Raw genomic sequence first — 19,472 nt, 5'->3', positions numbered from 1 at the left:
ATTTCTATAGAACATAATACATTCATTGATCCCACTTCAACCTAAGAATACAAGTGAAATAAAATATATTTAGTAAAATTTTACATTACGTTTTTTACTGTTTAGTTTGGTTTTGAAGAGAAATTCTCAACATTTGCGGTACCAGTGGTTTTACATGATTTGTTTAATTTTCCAGGCTTCTTTCCTTCTCCTCATCATTTTATCCCATGAAAATACAAAGACAATCCAAGCTGAGCAGAAACCCGTCACACTACTGTGCATTGGCTGCTCTGTCATTGCACCTCATGTTCTCCTGCTGCTCAAAAGCTTCTGGAAAGCATGTTACAAATCATCAAAGTTACCAAGAAAAGCATCTGCAGCCCTGGTAAGACAAGTGGATTTGATGTCCAGCTGATGCCAAAAACAATGAAATGTTTTGTTTTTGTTATTTAGTTGAATTCATCTCTCCATTCTTTTCTCTACAGGTTTTGTTCTTCGAGTTCCTTGTTTCTGTGGGGTTAGCAATGCTTACCATTGTAGCAATGCCACACCTGGACATTGTGACCAATGTGACCATCCTAAACAGTGTAGCTGTCCTTTCTGCATTCCTGCAAGCAGTCACTCAGTGCACTGTCAAAAAGATGAACATCTTCCTGTTGCCTTCCATCATGGCCTCTGTGGTTATGGTTGTTGGTTACTGTTTGTTCGTGGTCCTGTACATTTTGAAAGACTCCGCCGATGTGAAGACAGCCATCTGGGTGGGTCTTGCTGTTGGTGGGTCAATCTTGGTATCTTTCAACTGGTGGGAGAATTACTTCAGGGTGATCTGTGTGAATAGCAAATCCAACGTCCTCAAAAATCTGTTTGAAGACTTGAGCAAGTGTCAGAACATGCTGCACATCATGTCCAGCGTACTGAGGATTGTGGTCACTGCCTGTGTGCTTGGTGCCTATGTTCCTCTGGCCAAGCTGGACTGGGACATTGTGACCTCCATTCCAAGCAGGGAAACAAGGATAGTAGCCATCATCATTGGGGTCCAGCTGATCTCCTCTGCACTCTGCCATTGGTTTGCTTTGGTAGCCTGTAAGATGCATGCTGTCCGCCGATGCTTCATCCTGCCTTTGTACCTGGCTTCACTGGCTGTGATACCGCTGTTTATTGCTCCTGTCATTATTGATTACAAAATCTACAAATCAAACATCAACTTCACAAGTTACTGCGCTGAAGCTGTGAATATAAGAAATCAAAGTCTGAGTGGTGACCTGTTCCCACATCTGGTTTTGGATGTTGCCCAAACTCTCTGCTCCCTGAACATGTCCATGACATCTGATTTTGGCCTATTGACAGGTAAGAGTTTCTTGCCTGTTTACTCCAAGTAAATTGTTGAATGAATTTTTTTCTGTATTTGATTTAGTCCAGGTCTCAGTTAAGTCGAAAGTCAGTAAACTGGTCCACGATACATAAAATCTGCATTGAGCCAGAATATATATTTTTCCAGAGTCAAATTCCTTTTTCACATCTATCAGCTACTCTGCTTTGTGTTGTATTATATTTAATCTTGGTATTTAGTGCTATACTTGGTTTATACTGGTTTCTCAGATTTCCAGAGGTTGTCTTATTCTCCTATCAGGTGCAGGAGTATTATGGTGGATTGGTTTGGTGTTGGCCACAATCCATATTTGGTACCTAAACACCTGCCGCATCCAGAAGACTCAAGACCTGTTTTTGAGGGTCTATGAGGGAGCCCTCATTGAGCAATCCTTACTACTCAACACACGCTTCCACATTCAGCGTAAAAACCAAGGGAAACGGTGAGTTTTGTGTTTTTTGTTTGCGATGCAACTTTTGTTTCTTTGATTTGCCTTCTGAGCATTAGTTTTAGGTTTTTGCAAATGGTACACAGTTCTTGTGAAATTAAAGCTACTTGGACAGAAGATAGTTTCAAACATGCAAATGTTGTATCAAGTTTTAGAGAAGACACCACCCCTGCCATGGTTTATCTCTGTGCAACCATGTGGCATGAGACCTATGAGGAGATGATGAACATCATGATCTCAGTTTTCAGGTGAGTTACATTGACATGTTTTTGACCTTGCTTTTCAGTCTTCTAGATATGTCTCTCTTTCAACACCAATGAATCAAATAACTATATCATTATGACTCTAGAACTTGTTTGTATGACCAGGAGGAGATAACTCCTCCTGGTCTGAGTTACCTCCTCCTGGTCTGACAAATCTTGATTCAGATTTGTCACACCAGGGATACAGCTAAAATCCACAAGAGGAGTTACAGATCCTTATCGGACTAATCAAGCAACATTATGGGAAGTGATTTCAGGCACTTTCATCCAGGATCTCTCTGTCAGTGATCAATTTCTCCTAACTTTGCCTGAGGTTTATATATATGTGAACACTAGGGGTCAGACTAAGAGTGAGTCAAAATTGCGATAAGGAAAGATCGTTGAGGTCATGTGAGCTGATTTCCAGCGTTTGTCTTTTTAAATCTATAGGATATATTGATTAATTTCAAGTAAACTATGCTTATTCATTAGTAATTTGTTCTACCAGAAGGATATGCTCTTAATATCCTCCTTCTTACTTTTATAATAATGGACTTTTTTACTTGTTCTCTTCATGTGTTTCATTACTAAAGACTGGACCAATACAGACCAAAGAGTTTGACGCAGTCGCAGTTTGATGATTTCACCTTTGAAGCCCATATCTACTTTGATGATGCCTTCACAAATGTGACAGGAAGTCAGCACCGTCATCTGAACACATATGCAAAAGAACTTGTGAGAATTATTGCAGATGTTTATGGGTAAGGACCAAGTTGAAAGATGATATGATGTTGCATTTCTCAGGTGTCAAAACTGGATTTATGACCAGAGACACATTTTCAATATGAATTATTTCAATTTTGATGTAATTCATTCTTTGTCACCAGAATTTTCAAGAACCTTGATAAAACATTCTTTGATGTACAACAGCAAATTCCTGATCAGGCAATCATAAAGACACCTTATGGAGCTCGTCTTGTTGTTGAAATGCCTCATGGGAATAACATTGTAGTTCACTTCAAAGACAAAGAGAAAATTCGGGTCAAGAAGAGATGGTCTCAGGTAGAGAATATCTCACTGAGGACATCAGTGTCTCAGCAGGAAACACTTGCTTTGCTAACCGATCTTTAGTAATTTACAGGTGATGTATCTTTATTATCTCCTGGGTTGGAAACTGATGACCAAGTATTACAGATACTGGCAGGAAGGACAACACGAAAAGCATCTTAGGAGAGAGATCCAGGTGAGATAATGCATTTGTTCTGAGTATTTTTGACTTTCTCAAACTTTAATGCATACATTAATACAAACCATCACACAATGAGTTGAGAAACTGTACATTTGCTTCTTTCAGAAAGAGAAGCACAACACGTATCTCTTGGCTTTGGATGGGGACACAGACTTCCAACCAGCGGCTGTGATGCTGCTTCTCGATCGTTTGAAAATGTATCCCCGTGTTGGTGCAGCATGTGGCAGAATTCACCCCACTGGATCAGGTTGGCGCAAATGAAAATGTATCATTTTTCATTTGTGGCACACAGAGCCACAGGGAAAGAATTGAACACCTCTGCATTTGTCCTGCAGGTCCTGCTGTTTGGTTCCAGAAGTTTGAATATGCTATCAGTCACTGGCTGCAGAAGACAGCTGAGCATGTCTTTGGCTCTGTACTGTGCAGCCCTGGTTGCTTCAGTCTGTTCAGAGCAGAGGCACTCATGGATGATAACGTGATGAAGAAATATTCAACCAAATCCACAGAGCCCAGTCAATACATCCAGTATGACCAAGGTAATAGGTGCTGTATGAAAATCCATTTTCAATCTTCTGAAGTTAATAATTAAACCTTGGTTTAGATAAACCTCCATTACATAATGATAGCATTCACCAAAGTATGTACATTCTCCCTGACAGTTTTGGATTTGTGTTAGATGCCTTTCATTGGTTGTCTTACATTAGTTTTCTTTTAATTGCAGGTGAGGACCGCTGGCTGTGCACTCTGCTGCTGAAACAAGGCTGGAGAGTGGAATACAATGCAGCATCTGATGCCTACACCAACGCACCAGAAAGCTTCAAGGAGCTTTATAACCAGGTGAACTCAATAGGGGGAAAAAAGCATTTTTACCAAAATTGTAACAGCAAAATAATGAAGCCTGATCACCCGAAGTGCTACCACCACCCTCATAATATACATTAATCATCTCTCTAAGTAGTTTTTTTTTTGTTGTTTTGTGATTGATGCCATCTGAATATATATATTTTTATTCAGATTGTTGCAGGCTCACCACTGCCTTGAAAATGACTTTGTCTCCTAGTGTTGGGGAGCGTTTGTGAGAGGTGTGACGGATCTCCAGAAGGTCTGACTTCTGGTTATTGTTGTTATTTTTTAGCGGAAACGATGGGGGCCTTCCACAATGGCGAACGTTGTGGATCTGCTGGGCTCAACTAACATTGTCTCCAAAAGGAACTTATCCATGTCCAAACTGTTCATGTTCTACCAGCTGTTCGGCATGATCTCTGCCATTCTTGCTCCATCCACCATCTGCCTCATGGTTGCAGGTCAGCATCTGTCTGTGTGTCTTTGAATGTAAAAATGACAAAAATAAATGCAAATCAGATGTTCAAAGGTGAGAGCAGTTACACAAAAATGTTCCAGCCTGTTTTTTTTTTCTCCAGGTAGTTTGTCCTTCATCTTGGAAATACCTTCTGCTGTGGCTCTGATCATAGCTGTGATACCTCCTGCTGTTTACTTGGGTCTTTGCTTTAAACTCAAACCAGACACTCAGATCACTATTGCAGGGATTCTTAGTGTTGCATATGCATTCCTCATGGTGGTGGTGGCAATATCCATTATTGGTAAATATAAATGACATTTCTAACTAATGTATTGAAATCATGTTGCTATTTTTTTAATATGTGTTATCTTTTGCACCAGCCTCAATAATCAAGGAGAAGACCATTCTGACACCCAGCAGCATTTTCATCGTGGCCATGTCAGTCATTTACATTGTGACCGCACTGATGCATCCCCAGGAACTTCCTTTAGTGTTTTATGGCTTACTCTACATCATCTGCATCCCAAGTGCCTACCTCCTGCTCACCATCTACTCCATGGTCAACATGAACAGTGTCTCATGGGGAACCAGAGAATCAAAACCGAATCCAGGGGCTGCAGTGACAGCAGTCTCCGCCGTCCAAGCAAAAACAAAAAAAGGTAGGACAGAAAAAGGTAGTGCTACATAATGTTGTTTTGTCCCAGCAAATCTAAAAGCTGTACCCTGGCAGCAAAGGGCATCTTCCAGCGACTCTGCTCAAGGATGAAATGTTGTAAAAAATCACATCCGATATCAGAAGACACCCAGCCTCTGATAACTGCCCTGCCTCAGGAGAATTTGGTGCCTGAACCTCAAACCCAAGACACTGCTGCTAACGACGTCTCCGAAAAGGAACAAATGTAGGTTCTAAACACAAGTTGAAATAACTACAAAGTTTCCATCATGTGAATAGATATTACCACTTTTTTCTGAATTTGTTTTAGGCAAGTGAAGACTGGTTTTGACTGTCTGGCTAAATGTGAGCTCAGAGGAATTTATGTATTTTATCCCAGAACTTGGCAAGTTTTGAAATATTCTTTTGTGTTCTGTTCTTCAGGTTGGATAAATGAACTGGAAAGTTTGCCAATGACATACAGCTGCAGGAACAATTTCTGGACAAGGTGCAAATGTGTTTTTTTTTATTTTTTATCTTAAATGGAGCTGTCACTATCTAAAGACCTGATTTTACGATTCAAAAAGTGGTTTACAAATATCTTAAACTAGATTGTGCTGCTGCCCACTTAACAATTGCACATTTAGAGTTTCTGTATTTTTGCTCCTTCTCCAAATTATGAAATTGGCCCCCAGCACATTCTTCAAATAAAATTAATTTGGTGTCAGTTGTTTGTGCTGATTTGTGCAGCAAAAGTCTTTCTTTGTGTCGTTAACAGAGGTCATGAAAGGTCAACCAACCACTTCTCCCACCCCAACATTTAAAAAATTAAACAAATTTTAGGCATATCTACTATAGAAAACCAGTTAGCTGATCTGGAGAGAAGACAGCTCATGAGGTGACCCAGGACTCTGGATGAGCAAGAGAGATTGTGCAAAGAAAGATGGTCAAAGGTTATTTCCTCCTTATGAACATTTTTTTTAATGGTACAGAAGTGTGTTGTGGTTTCAACACAACATCAGGGAGAGTGTCAAAAAAGTGTGGCAGCAGGATTTCCCCCCCATTGAATACATTTGTTAAAATGACAAACATTTATTTATAAATGCTCTTTGACTTCCTCTCATTTTCCTTATCTATTGTTTATTTTGGTTGCTTTTGTGATCATTGCAGGATGAGGAAAACTTCTGGAATGAGCTCATCAAGAAATACCTCGAACCTGTGAAAAATGACAAGGAAAAGGAAGAACAGACAAAAAATGACTTACAAGAGCTGAGAAACAAGGTAAACTGGAATAACTGAAATGATGAAATGATGCAGTCAACTCCACTTTGTTTTAGTCTAATTTTGGATTTCTCTCCCAACATAGGTCAACTTTTCCTTCTTCTTCTTGAATGCCCTGTGGCTGATGGCAACGTTCGTCTTCCAGGGCTTTGACGTCTTCTCCCTCAAGATCAATATTACCGACTTCTACCAGCAGGAAACCGGGGTGACGATCCAAATCGAACCCATGAGCCTCATGTTCATTCTGGGATTTGCTATTTCAGTTTTGCTTCAGTTTGTTGGCATGCTGCACCACAGGTGAACCCTCATTTCAAATGCCATCTTCTCCACAATGTTTTTAATGCTTGTGGTTGAAAATGTGACACCATTGTTTTTATTGTTTTAGAATCTCCACCCTCATTCATTACATAGCGTTTCTGCAAACAGAGCCCAAACAACAGAAATGTGCAGATAATGAGGTACCGACTTTCTGTTGATGCGAAAGTATTCTTACTTACTGTTTTTATTTCTTACATGGAATATCACCAGTTTTAACACCACAACTGGTATTTATTTAATGGTATTAACACTTTCACTATTAGTGATTAGTAGTTTCTTGTGTTGAGAGTTACTGTAAAAAAATGCTGCAAAGATTAATAAAGGTTTGGACATGAATCTGAACTCACATATTGTACCACTATTAAAATCATATTATTCTGGCTGCATTTTTATCAAGTAAGAACTTATTATTCTTTCTGCAGGTGGACTCTATTGCAGATTCAAATGATGAGTCGGCCTACAATACAGACCTAAGTTACGTGTCCCAGGAAAACCTGTCATCACAAGACTGGGAGTCTGAGTTCTACAAATCAAACCTGGACATTCAAGAGGACTTTGTTTGAACCAACACAATTTATTGAACCAAAAAACTTCAGAGACTTTTTAAGCTTTCAATATGTGGTAAATGTTTACCAATATAATGAATGCATTTACTTAACTTGAATAAATTCAGTTATATGTGGTTTTTATTTGACGTCTCATGAGTAAAAACAAAAAGATCTCAGTTTCTGCCCATTGAAGAAACTCTATGATACATCCACCTCCCTGCAGTGGCAAAAGCATTGATGCACTATTGTCGGGTTTCTTTGAAACAGAAAACAAAGATAAGTTAATAAGTCGTCACAGCTCCTAATTATTGGAATGTCATGGTGAGATTTATGTGAATGAATCTGCTGGACAAGATAGTTTTTTTTTTCAGTGACACATATAAATTCCTTCTTGCATCTAAAAGAAGGAAAATAAAATTTCTCATGAGTAAACTGAAGCCAACTGCTGTGATTTTATCTGCCTTGTCTGTGGCTGCATGAAGATGCACATGACTGTATTCCAAGAAATGGAACCTTTGAGAAGGTTTGGAATAAAATCACTGAAAGAATGTAAATTCAACGCAGTACGATTTCAACATCTCTTCTGTCAGCTGTTCCATTGCCTTGTGCTGGCACAGTTTGTGTAAGCCAACACATTCTTCATGAGAATCAATTGCTTTATATTTCAGAGCAGAAGGCAGATTTCACAACAGTTCCTTAGTGTTTGTTATGGACCTCTACCTCAGGTTTTTGGGAACTACTGTGCTACAACTTTTAGGTGCATTCCTTCTCCAACATGAACAAAAAACTAATAGCTGAATGACCTCATCAGGAGTCGTTCATCTCTGCAGAGGCCTGGAAACAAAACATTCATCATTCAAGTTCATTTAAGACAGAATCTGACAGCCCTACAGCAATAAGAGCCTCCTTGTTTTCAGCTGCAGTTGGCCAATCGGTGACAATGCCAAAATAAAAAATATAGTTGGGATAAAGGCATGGATGATCTTTTCAAATTCACCAAAAAATTTACTTAACCTTTGCAATGATTTTTATCTGAAAAAAAGGCTATGTGGACAGCACTTTTTTAAAATCATGTTTACAGTAAAATTGGCAGAAATAGACAATTCCAGTCTCTTTTTTTGTATTTAAACAATAATGTAGTTATTTGTCTGAACAAATTATAGAAATTAACAAAACAATGCTTTAAGTTACATATTCTACTGTTTCACAAACCATCAGTATTCTGCTGCAGCATAACATGATCAGAAGTCATTCTGCATGGTGACATAAACATCGCATCATTTCAACATTTCAAGGCTCACCGTATGAAACCAAATCTTAGAAAAACACTTAAGAAAAAAAAGCAGTTCACTTTCCATAGAACTTCCTTTTATCTGCTCCTCTTGACCTTTGTCAGAACATACTGAATCATAAATAGTACTGGACTTCCATGAAAACTTTCACTTCCCTCTGCTTTTTCATTCTTTCAACAGACTTTCTCCCATTATTGTAAATCACAAGCACAAAAAAAGCAACTTGAAGTATATGTTTTGGTGAACAGTAAGATGCTGAGCAGAGTATTTAGTTGAATTGAATATGTTGTACAACTCCATCTCACAAGGATTTGGAATGTATGCAACATTTTCAGGAAGCCGAAGCCTATCGACCAATGAGAATCACTTTGACTTGTGTTTTTTCTCCAAACACAAAGTTTTATTTTGATGCACTGCTCTTTCAGTCATCTGATTGGTTCACCTGTTCTTCAGTATCAGTATCAGTCAGAGCTTTCTTACAAATTCCTGTTAGACTCCATCTCAGTTCGGTCTTAAAATCCAGCCCCATGAAGAAGTACAGCAGCGGGTTCACGCAGCTGTTAAAGTAGGCAAAGCCATTGGCCAAAGGATGCCAGATTTTCAGCACTGCATTGTGTTTATCCACCATCTTTACAAGGAGCAGACAGTGGTAAGGACCCCAGCAAAAGAAGAACGCAATGACCAGCAATGCCAGGATACGCAGGGGGCGTGTCTTTCCTACAAGGCGAGTGCGTCGGATCCCGATAGCAGCCATGATGTAGGAGATAAGGATGACCATGAAGGGGAAAACGAAGCCACACAGGAACCTGTTTAAATACAGAGCATGTCTGAGGCTGCTGCCTCCCTCCTTCGACTCCTTCACCTCAAAAGAACATTTGCTCATGTTGTTCTCTCCCATGTTGACTTGGCGGTAGAACAAGTAGGGACTACTGAAGAGGATGGCTGTGATCCAGACACAAACTGCCACCACTCTGGCAGCACACAGGGTACGCCGTTGCTTTGTGAAGAAGGGCCTCCACACACCGACCATCCTGTCCAAACTGATCACAGCCAACAAGAAGACAGAGCAAAACATGTTGGCGTATTTAAAGAAGCCGTGAAACCTGCAGAAATATTCTCCAAAGGGCCAGTGGTCGAAGAAGAGCTTCTTGATCAGGGAGAAAACTCGTGTGACGCAGAAGATGAGGTCGGCTATCGCCAGATTCACCAGCCACACGTTGGTAACCTTCTGCTGCATTTTAAAACCAGAAAAAGAAATAAAATGGAGAGAACAGAAGAGAAGAAAAATATTAAAAGTGAACCAGTATACCCATTAGGCACCATTTTGTGAAAAAAAAAAAAATCTCTGTATTTGTCTTGTCATACAATCCAAAAAGAGACAAAGAGAAAACTAATGAAACTTTTTCAGTATTCAGTAGTGTTTATTTATCAGTTAGAAATATCTCAGTTCATCACTCATGTTCAATAAATGATATCCCACAATCTGTTTTCTGCACATTTGACCCAGTCAGCCCTGAAATACATTAAGGAACATGATGAAAATGACAAACCTAAATGCATGTTGATGTATTTTACCTTGAGCTTGAATCCTGCAACCCAGATCACCACAGAGTTCCCTGTGAGCCCAAACACAACGGTCAGTGTCAGGAGGACGGTGTTGATGTTTTCCATGATGGCTTCAGCATCCACATTGTTGTGATTATCTTTACTGCTGGGAGGCAGTGAGGTGCTGGCAAACATTATGCTGCTGGGAAACAGAGAACACAACATATTCAAACATTTTATCACTGTGCATGAAAAGAGAATATATATAATTTGGAGTCTTTGTCTTAAAAGCATTTAAAAGTTTTTCTTGAGGTGCACAAGCCACTTTCCATCCATTTGTTTTAAGGTAGGGTCAATCACAGGGCAACACAGAGAAACACAGGACACAATGTGTTATTATGCAAAAAAATAAGATTTTCAAAGCTGTATTTCAGAAAGCAAGTACTACACAACATTTATGGACAGGTAGCTGTTCACATGTCAAAACTGCATAACCCGCATGCTGTGTCCATGTTGGGTTCCAGTTAAAATGATTCACTGCAGTTTTTTATGTCTTTCCTACTGTTGATTTTTCCAGGAAACTCGGGGGGAGTTCCAGAGGCGCAAATAGTCAGTCAGTCTGTTATGTCTGACAAGGAACGTCAAAAAGACCTTATGCAGGTCCAAAAGTTATAAAATAGGCTTCCAGATTGTGACTAGAATAACATACTGAAAAAGGAGTAACATTTTTGTTCTTGTTTTTACCTGCCTGCGACGGTGAGCTCCACACACACACAGCCTCACTCACTCCTGGTCTTAGAAATATGAAACCTTGTAGTAAGATACTACATCAACACTGTTTACATGGCATATAATTAAATGTTTCATTACTCGTATTTTAATGTCGTTTACATTGTTCAACCATCAAGTCGCATTTTATACAATTCCCCCAAATTAAATGCACACAGAAAAACAAGCATTAAAAAACAGCTTGTAAAAAGTATAAAAACCAACAAAGATCGATATCTATTTTTACATGTGTAGATCAAACTTTTTTATGTAAATGTTGATCTTTTGATCTTAAAACTGTGAAACAGATATATATAGATATATATAGTACATACACATGTATATGGAGACTGTACTTTGAAAGCATAGATTTGTAGACAATTCCATTATCACGCTTCATCTGCCCCAACAAAAAGCAAAAACTAGTTTAAGTTTAGAATGAAGTTAACCATACCTGTGAACCTCTCTTGTAGTAGAACCTCTTGTCTTAAGCCAAAGTAATGCACCTGTGAAATGAACTGCAGCTGAATCTTCTGCTGGTGACTCTGAATCACTCTGGGTGAGTTTTCCTCTCAGTGACGTGGAATTTTAAAGAAATCTGTCTTGTGGTGACTTGCCTGAAGAAAGGTCCCACTGGTTGTTAGGTGCTATTGGCCAACATGCGGGTTAATGATGCCGTAAAGTCATTTTTCCAAAGTCTGGGGAAAGATTCAAGTAATTATAAGACTCATTCAAGTCTTTTGCACCAAGTTTCTAATGTCTAAAATAAGCATTTTCTCATTAACTGGAAGCACTGCAGTAAGTTAGTAAGTCAAATTCTCAAACTTTTCTCCATTTGTCAATTTTAGCAAAAATAATATGAAAAGTATATTTAATTCAAAATGCAAAAACAGCTACTTTTATTATTTTGAAAATAGAATAAAATTAATTACTAATGTTAACTGGGTCAACTGTGGCTCAATGACTCCTTCAATTAGAAGAATGTGGAGTTCAACTTCAGTTTCCTGCTGTGACAGGACTCTCTCATGTGCCTTAGGGGAAGATACTTAATTCTATGTTACCAACCGAAGTGAACTTCGGTGTGTGTTTTTGAAAGCAAACAGGCGAATGTAGCTCTCTGAACTGCTTTGAATTTTATGCCTTTTGTTTGTACATAAGGAATTCGGCAAACAATGAGACAATAGAAAAAGGAAAATGGCAGCCGTATCCCCAGTCAGAGGTTAGAGTTGGAGTTGTTGGATGCATTTTATCTGCAGTAATGCAGGTGTTGATTGGGTCTGTCATTCTGAATAGCTGAGCCATAAAGAAAAGCTGTTGGTTGACTGGTCAGTGTATGATTGACCTTCATCATGAAAAACAAGTGGCTGAAGTCAACATTTCAAGGGATTTAACCAAAACAACTAGTGTAATTAAAATCATTTCATGCATTGCAATGACATAAAATACAGATTCCTGGTCAAAGAATAAATTAAAAGTGATCATTCAGCAAAAAATCATATCTATAATAAAATATGCAGAAATAAAGAGTTTAAATACTTTATTTTACATTCACATCATATAATTTGTTGATTGAAGAAGTTACAGAAATAAAAGGGAGCTTTAACTTTGTTACGTATTGTAATTTCAAACTGCACAATGCACCAGCACGGTGCTGTATCTGGAACATAAATATGTTCCAGATAAACAGCCTCCTTCATCTCCCAGTGATGAGTAAGTACTCTGCACATTGAATTCTCCACCGTTGCTTTATGAGCTTGTTGCTAGGGGTGGATGGTGTTCATCAGACCATCCCACTTCCAGTACTTACATCTGTCTAGATTGAAATAAATAATAACTGAAATTCTTTAAAGCACAATTTAAAGAGCCAAGCTAAAAAAATATATCTTAAAACCAAAGTGTGTTTTCCATAGAAAAGCATCAGACTTTCGGTACAGTTTCAGTTCATCTGTTAGCTGAACTTCTATAAAAACACAGTCATGACTATTCCTGACTTTCCTGAAATAGTTTCACTTCCCTCCGTTTTTTTTATCTATATTCCTCCAGACAGAACAGTTCCACTTTTCACAAACAAAACAACTCAAACCACATTTGCAGGAAAATTTGAGTTAAATTCTGTAAAACTCTTGATAAAGTCAGTATTTTGTTTTTACTCAGCAGTAGGTAGCGTCGACATACAATATATAAAAAAATATCTGACATAATGTACAAATCTAGTTAAGAAGCACATGTTGGACTTCTTTGTACTGCTTACGAAAAACATATGCTTTTAAAAATACATATTTGTGATATATAACTTTGCAAAAGGTTATTATACAGTAACATCACAAGTTGTACCAAAAGCACCATGTGCAGAAAGATAACAATTTTTTATATCAATTATTTGTAAAAGATAAATGCTCATCATGTCAACTGGTTCACAAAGAAAACTGAGAAAACCTGCAGCTTTCAGTGAAATATTGAAACATGTTGACTATTTTCCATAACTATTATATAATCCACCTCTAAATTACATGAATCATCTTCTGGGAGCAAACGCCTGGTGACCAACTGGATGGACTTAAACTCGAGTCCTTTCTGCCGCCACAGCAGTGCTGTACTTTGACGTGCAGCTTTCATCCAGAGAGCGGTCGTTAGACTGACAAGTCTGTCCTTCCACATCATCAGCCAAAGCTTTCCTGTAAATGCCCATCAGACTCTGTCTGAATTGGCCCCTCACCTCCAGCCCCATGAAGAAGTACAGCAGCGGGTTCACGCAGCTGTTAAAGTAGGCAAAGCCATTGGCCAAAGGCTGCCAGATTTTCAGCACTGCATTCTTTTTATCCACCATCTTCACAAGGAGCAGACAGTGGTAAGGACCCCAGCACAAGAAGAACGCAATGACCAGCGATGCCAGGATACGCAGGGGGCGTGTCTTTCCTACAAGGCGAGTGCGTCGGATGCCGATGGCAGCCATGATGTAACAGATAAGGATGACCATGAAGGGGAAAACGAAGCCACACAGGAACCTGTTTAAATACAGAGCAAATTTGGTGGTGTTGTCTCCCTCCTTCGACTCCTTCACCTCCAAAGAACATTTGCTCATGTTGTTTTTTCCCAGGTAGACTTGGCGATAGATGAAGTAGGGACTACTGAAGAGGATGGCTGTGATCCAGACACAAACTGCCACCACTCTGGCAGCACACAGGGTACGCCGTCGCTTTGTAAAGACGGGCTTCCACACACAGAACATCCTGTCCAAACTGATCACAGCCAACAGGAAGACGGAGCAGAACATGTTGGCGTATTTAAAGAAGCCGTTGAACTTGCAGAGAAATTCTCCGAAGGGCCAGTGGTCGAAGAAGAGCTTCTTGATCAGGGACAAAACTCTTGTGATGGAGAAGATGAGGTCGGCTATCGCCAGATTCACCAGCCACACGTTGGTAACCTTTGGCTGCAATCAAAGTGAATAAAAACATTAAATGGTTAACAATTCAACTCCTAAATACAAATTTAACCATTTTCTCATCTAATTATTGAATATCTTTCATCAAGAAATACAATCTTTATTTTGCCAGATGGATCATATTTTATAAACTATCCATCTGATGAAACAGATGGATGGTATATGGCGGATGGTATATAGTGTATATAAGTTAAAACTTTTTAAACTTATATTTCTAATTATTTACAAGCATGCAAGCCTTTCTGAATTTACAGAGAAGTCAAGTCATGTTTATTTGTGCATTTCAGCAACAAGGCTGTAACATAAAAACATCATATATTCACCAATTATGAAACAAGCAATAAACATTACATTTTGTCAAATGCTGTCATCAAAATCATCAAGCAAATACACATCAGACATGTTGATCAGTGTTCCAGTTACTACTAATTAACGGCAGCTCAAAGCAGGTGGGTTTTTTTTTTTTGCCTTGATTTAAATTAACTCAGTGTTTCAACATTCTTGGAAGTTTGTTCCAGATAAGAGGAGCAGAGAGGCAAACACAAGAACATTGAACGTCAGAAACTGTTCATCTACCTTGAGTTTGAATCCAGCCACCCAGATCACCACAGAGTTTCCTGTGATCCCAAACACGACGGTCATTGTGAAGAGGACAATGCCGACATGTTCCATGACGGCTTCAACATCCACGTTTGTGTGGTCATCCTTGGAGGTCTTGACAGTCCAGGTAGGTAGAGAGGAGTTGGACATTGTGCAGCTGAAAAATAAATCATATAAGAATATTTAATTTTCTTTTCAGCAGTTAGCATTGAAGAACAGAAAGAGGAACCAGGAATCAAATCACAATTTGATAAAATACGTTTGTCAAACCTAAAAAAAAAATTCTGAAATATGTACTGGAGTTTAAATGGAAGATAATTATTTTGTTGACCAGGATTTTTCTGTGAATCAGCTCTGATTTACAGAAAACAGAGAGAGCAACTCATGTAGATCTACCAGATAAAAGATGTAAAAATTCAGTAGATTTACAGAAAACTTTGTTAAAACAATCCCGGCTTTAAGCACATATTGAATGTAACAATTGTTATTGGAAAATCATTTGCAATACAAATTATTTGATTTACATAAGGAAGCACAGAATGTACAGAAGGAACCATGTTGGTCAATCTAACTGAGAATGCTGACCTCATGCAACCCTGGAAAATGTCTCAATAAATAAACAAACACGTAGGACCATTAAAGGGAACATTTTGAACATTTCTCTGTCAGTGAGCCAACAAAAGTGTTTGTAAAGATAAAAAAGTGATATTCTTACATGCAGGAAATAACCGGAAACAAACTGATTTTATCTGCAATAAGTTTGTCAGATGAAAAAATATGTTACCATCTGAACAAAGTGCTGGTGAGCAAAGGGTGGATTTATATAGTGTGCAGAAGCAAAGCATCTTTACTCAGAAGAGGAAATTAGCATGAAACTGCAATAACTGTACAGTTTCCTTTAGCCTCAGATAAGAAAACACAATCTGGGCACAGAGCAGTTAATGGGGTCATGAGCAGACAGGACGGATGCAATGTGACTTCATTATGTCACATCACAGAAAAATGACGTTGGTACAGATCTGTGACAAGACTGGAAGAGTAAACATTTATATTTTTGAAGTGCAACATGCAGCTATTACACTGATCCTCATATGCAGGACAGATTATATCAGTATTTATAGATAACTGCTCTCCTTTATGGGAAGGGAACGGAAATAAGTTGGTAAACATTGATTAAAAAAAGTAAAAAAGTAATTCTAATAGTAGCTATAAAGGAAATGTACATCAAACAATGTTTAAAACACTAAGAACCACAAGAGATAACAGAAAAACCACCACTTATACTTACATTTAATATTAATTTACAGAAAATCTAGGATCGATTCAATAATTGATTCAGTGTGACTGGAAGAATGATCATATATCAGTGCTGTATTCAGCACTTGGGCATTTCGCTTGTCTGGCCACTTTATTACTATATCTGCTATATGATATGCATATGCATCAGCATGAGTCGAAGGTGATGAAATGTAAAAAATGGCATAATGTAAATACATTAAATGTGACAGATATAGCTGACTTAAATATTTAAATACAGAAGAGATGATTGTAATAAGAGTATAACCCAATGACATGGTCATGTTTTGTTTCAGCTGACAGGGCCGATCTTCATCAGATATGTGTTTTTTTTCTGAGAACAGTCTGTTTCAATGAAATGTGGGGATCTTTGAGAGTTTCAGGGTTGTAAACAGACATTTTTTCGATGTTGAATCTGATAAGAAAGCTGCAGAAGCTCAACAGGAAGCTTATAAGATCTGGAACACATATTAGAAAGAGAAGTTGTCATGCAATGAGAACCTTACACTGCACTGACACGTCAAGTGTCAAAGGAAAGCTTTGGTACCATTTCTTGAAATGAATCACTCAAAGGTCATCAACTCTCTTCATAGCATGACATTAAAGTTAATCTCATTCATCATCGCTAAAATTCAGTAGTAGTAGTAATTCCTATCTTGCTCTATCTGTTTAACCAAATTGTAAGTCTCTTGGACTTGTGTTTCGGGTCTTTCTGCAGAATGCTGTGGTAGCCATTTTGGTTCAGGGTGCCTCTGTACAAGTCAAAGAATTCATCTTTTACTGAGACATAATAAAAGTAAAAGAGTAAAAGATCCCCAAACCATCACACTTTCTTCTCCAATGCATGACAGATGAGGCCACCATGGAGCCATCCATTCTTGAATATTTTTGATTTTGATTTATCACTTCATAATACCTTCTTCCCATCTTCAGGAGTCTGGTATCAGTGTTTCATGAACCAGACAAGCCTCTTTGTCTTATTCTGACTTTTTAGCAATAGCTTTCTTGTTGGAACTTGTACAGTAAAACCTGCAGCTCAAACTCTTCTCTTCACTGAGGAAACAGAAACAAGTTAAAAATAACCTGTGAATTGCATACCACAAAAGCTATTAATTCTCAGAAACCTGTCCTCTGACTGGGTTGTGGCTTTGGTCCTGCTAGATTTCCTGTCAGAGTTTGCCCTAGTTTTTCAGTACGATTTGATGGTGAAGTAAATTGTCTTCACTGACACCTTGACCTTCTTTACAACTTCTCTTTAGGAAAGACCTACATTTATAAGTATTATAATGGTCTGCCCTCTACTCTTAACAAAAATGCCTTTTTGTAGCAACACTCTACTTTTGGTAGAGTACGTTTCTAAAGGAAAGGGCACCACAGTGTGTTATAACTTTGATTTTATGCACACAAAAGGTTGTAAATAATCCATAAAACACCTGTTGAAATTAGCAGCACCAACTTTCAAGGCTTTATCAACCACACATTGGTTCAGAACCAATGTGTGGTTAAACTGTTAACTGAGAAAGGTCTTGTTTTATAATTCTGAAATGCACATTATCAGTTTGGGCTAACCTAACCTTACTTCAAACCTCTGGCAGTTCACTACTACTGTACCATTTCAAGCTAATCAATGGACTTATATAAGAAAACTGGAAAAATCTGGGTGTTCTAAAACAAAAATTATATACAGAAATAATTAGAATAGAAATCAGTTGCCCCATTATCAGTGATCACTGTGATTGAAGTGGTGAAACATAGAAATGACCTCACCCCAACAAAGACTTCTTGCTTCTTTGACAAGATCAAACCTCAACGTTGGTTCTGCCCTGTTGTGGTCTGTCACAGCAAATGTTTCCTTGATACATTCACATTAGAAAATACACTTTATTTAATCAAAAGACTTAAACCAGACTCCTCTACAAGGGTTTGGCACACAAGTGTCACAGACAAAGCTTAAAAACTGTCGTTTGGTTAAATATTTTATCGAAAAAGTCTGTGAGGCAAATCTTGTTAAAAAGTTCAGTGCAAAACCAGTTAGTATCGTTGATGAGTCAGTAAAGCCAATTTATGTCACATCAAGGAAGATGCAGATGTTTCATGTAAATTTGCGTTACTTAGAAATTGGAATCATTTAGCTTTAAAGGCTCTTTTACAGATCAGTTTATTATGACAAATGCACCAATGAGCCATTGCTCTGAGGCGCCGTCTGGCCAAGTTACCAGTGTTTTCCAAATGTTTATTTCTATTTTTCCTGTTTCGTTTTTACTACATCCTCTAAATTTGGGCAAAGAAGAGCTGACGGCTTAGAGTTTATGCAAACTACACAGCCACCCTCAAAATGACTACAATCAAATTACTTGAAAAGAAACAAGTCTACAATCGAAGGCTTTTAAGAAATATATTTGTATCATTGCAAAGTTGATGAGTTAGTTTGACTTGTTGACATGTTTTATGCTCATCCAAGCGAAGCACAAACACATAAATAAAAACCAAGAACCACTTCGGTACAAAACTCAAAGGATCAGCTCAACAAAAAAATGTCAAGAAGTAATCTTAATAAATCTTATAAATATTGTAGTATCATCAAGCAGAAATGAGAATGTCTCAAAATATACATGTAAAAGAAATTGAATCTGATGAAAAAATCTTACCTGCAGAATTTAAAGCTGTGACTGCTGTGTCAACTGCTTCAGGGGGAAATACAGGCAGAAATGAAACCCATGTACAGGATCCTCAATGTTACTGTTCCTTTAAGTGGTTTTATTGCTAAAAACATCTTGTTTGTCTCTTTCTCTCTCTCTATCTCTCTGCCTTCCCCTCTCTCTCTGTCTCTCTCTCTCTCTAATTCAAACAAATGCAGAGTCACTTCTCTCATATATCATATCTGCCACTTCACCTTTCACTTCACCTCAGACTGCTTCTCTTTTCCTTGAACATCTCACTCTGAACTAAATGTTCTTGACACAAATATAATTTGGTTAAATAGATGTTAGAGTTCTTAACAGCTGTTTCCAAATCAAAAGCCAAGTGTTGTTTTAGCAGAATCCATTTTTCAATGTTTCAATTAAACCCTCAAAACCGAATCTTGACTGTTTTGATGTTTGTTCACAAATTTGTCTCATTTAATTTCCTGTTTTCTGTGTACA

The 19,472-nt window shown here is 38.1% G+C and overlaps 2 protein-coding genes and 1 pseudogene across 3 annotated transcripts; 1 reads left to right on the top strand and 2 right to left on the bottom strand.

Annotated features, from left to right (window-relative positions):
* The first annotated feature begins 521 nt into the window (after positions 1 to 521).
* Positions 522 to 7,490, top strand: LOC106919441 (chitin synthase chs-2-like; annotated as a pseudogene).
* A 12-nt stretch (positions 7,491 to 7,502) lies between these two features.
* On the bottom strand, positions 7,503 to 11,535 carry LOC106919522 (C3a anaphylatoxin chemotactic receptor-like). Of its 2 annotated transcripts, none has more exons than XM_014989939.2 (3): positions 11,446 to 11,535; positions 10,254 to 10,425; positions 7,503 to 9,909 (listed from the first exon to the last, which is right to left on the bottom strand). In XM_014989939.2, exons 2-3 carry the CDS (start codon positions 10,416 to 10,418, stop codon positions 9,100 to 9,102), a joined length of 975 nt encoding a protein of 324 aa, XP_014845425.2. In that variant the 5' UTR covers positions 10,419 to 10,425; positions 11,446 to 11,535; the 3' UTR covers positions 7,503 to 9,099. The 2 variants fall into 2 exon arrangements, with proteins under 2 accessions (XP_014845425.2, XP_087866576.1); XM_088010450.1 differs by having other exon boundaries at positions 7,503 to 9,906.
* A 976-nt stretch (positions 11,536 to 12,511) lies between these two features.
* On the bottom strand, positions 12,512 to 19,212 carry LOC106919516 (N-formyl peptide receptor 1-like). The gene is made up of 3 exons (XM_014989925.2): positions 18,978 to 19,212; positions 15,010 to 15,190; positions 12,512 to 14,421 (listed from the first exon to the last, which is right to left on the bottom strand). Exons 2-3 carry the CDS (start codon positions 15,181 to 15,183, stop codon positions 13,549 to 13,551), a joined length of 1,047 nt encoding a protein of 348 aa, XP_014845411.2. The 5' UTR covers positions 15,184 to 15,190; positions 18,978 to 19,212; the 3' UTR covers positions 12,512 to 13,548.
* Between the last annotated feature and the right edge of the window lie 260 nt (positions 19,213 to 19,472).

The sequence above is a fragment of the Poecilia mexicana genome, unplaced genomic scaffold (genome assembly GCF_051168715.1).
Source record: "Poecilia mexicana isolate PSO_F unplaced genomic scaffold, ASM5116871v1 scaffold_11, whole genome shotgun sequence".
Taxonomy (NCBI): domain Eukaryota; kingdom Metazoa; phylum Chordata; class Actinopteri; order Cyprinodontiformes; family Poeciliidae; genus Poecilia; species Poecilia mexicana.
This window is presented reverse-complemented; position numbering and strand designations above follow the sequence as displayed.

Excerpts from the sequence above, each read along its gene's own strand:
- LOC106919522 (XM_014989939.2), bottom strand. The coding sequence starts at position 10,418 with ATGTTTGCCAGCACCTCACTGCCTCCCAGCAGTAAAGATAATCACAAC. Across the intron at positions 9,910-10,253 it reads TTGCAGGATTCAAGCTCAAG|CAGAAGGTTACCAACGTGTG; the intron begins GTAAAATACATC and ends TTTAAAATGCAG.
- LOC106919516 (XM_014989925.2), bottom strand. The coding sequence starts at position 15,183 with ATGTCCAACTCCTCTCTACCTACCTGGACTGTCAAGACCTCCAAGGAT. Across the intron at positions 14,422-15,009 it reads TGGCTGGATTCAAACTCAAG|CCAAAGGTTACCAACGTGTG; the intron begins GTAGATGAACAG and ends CTTTGATTGCAG.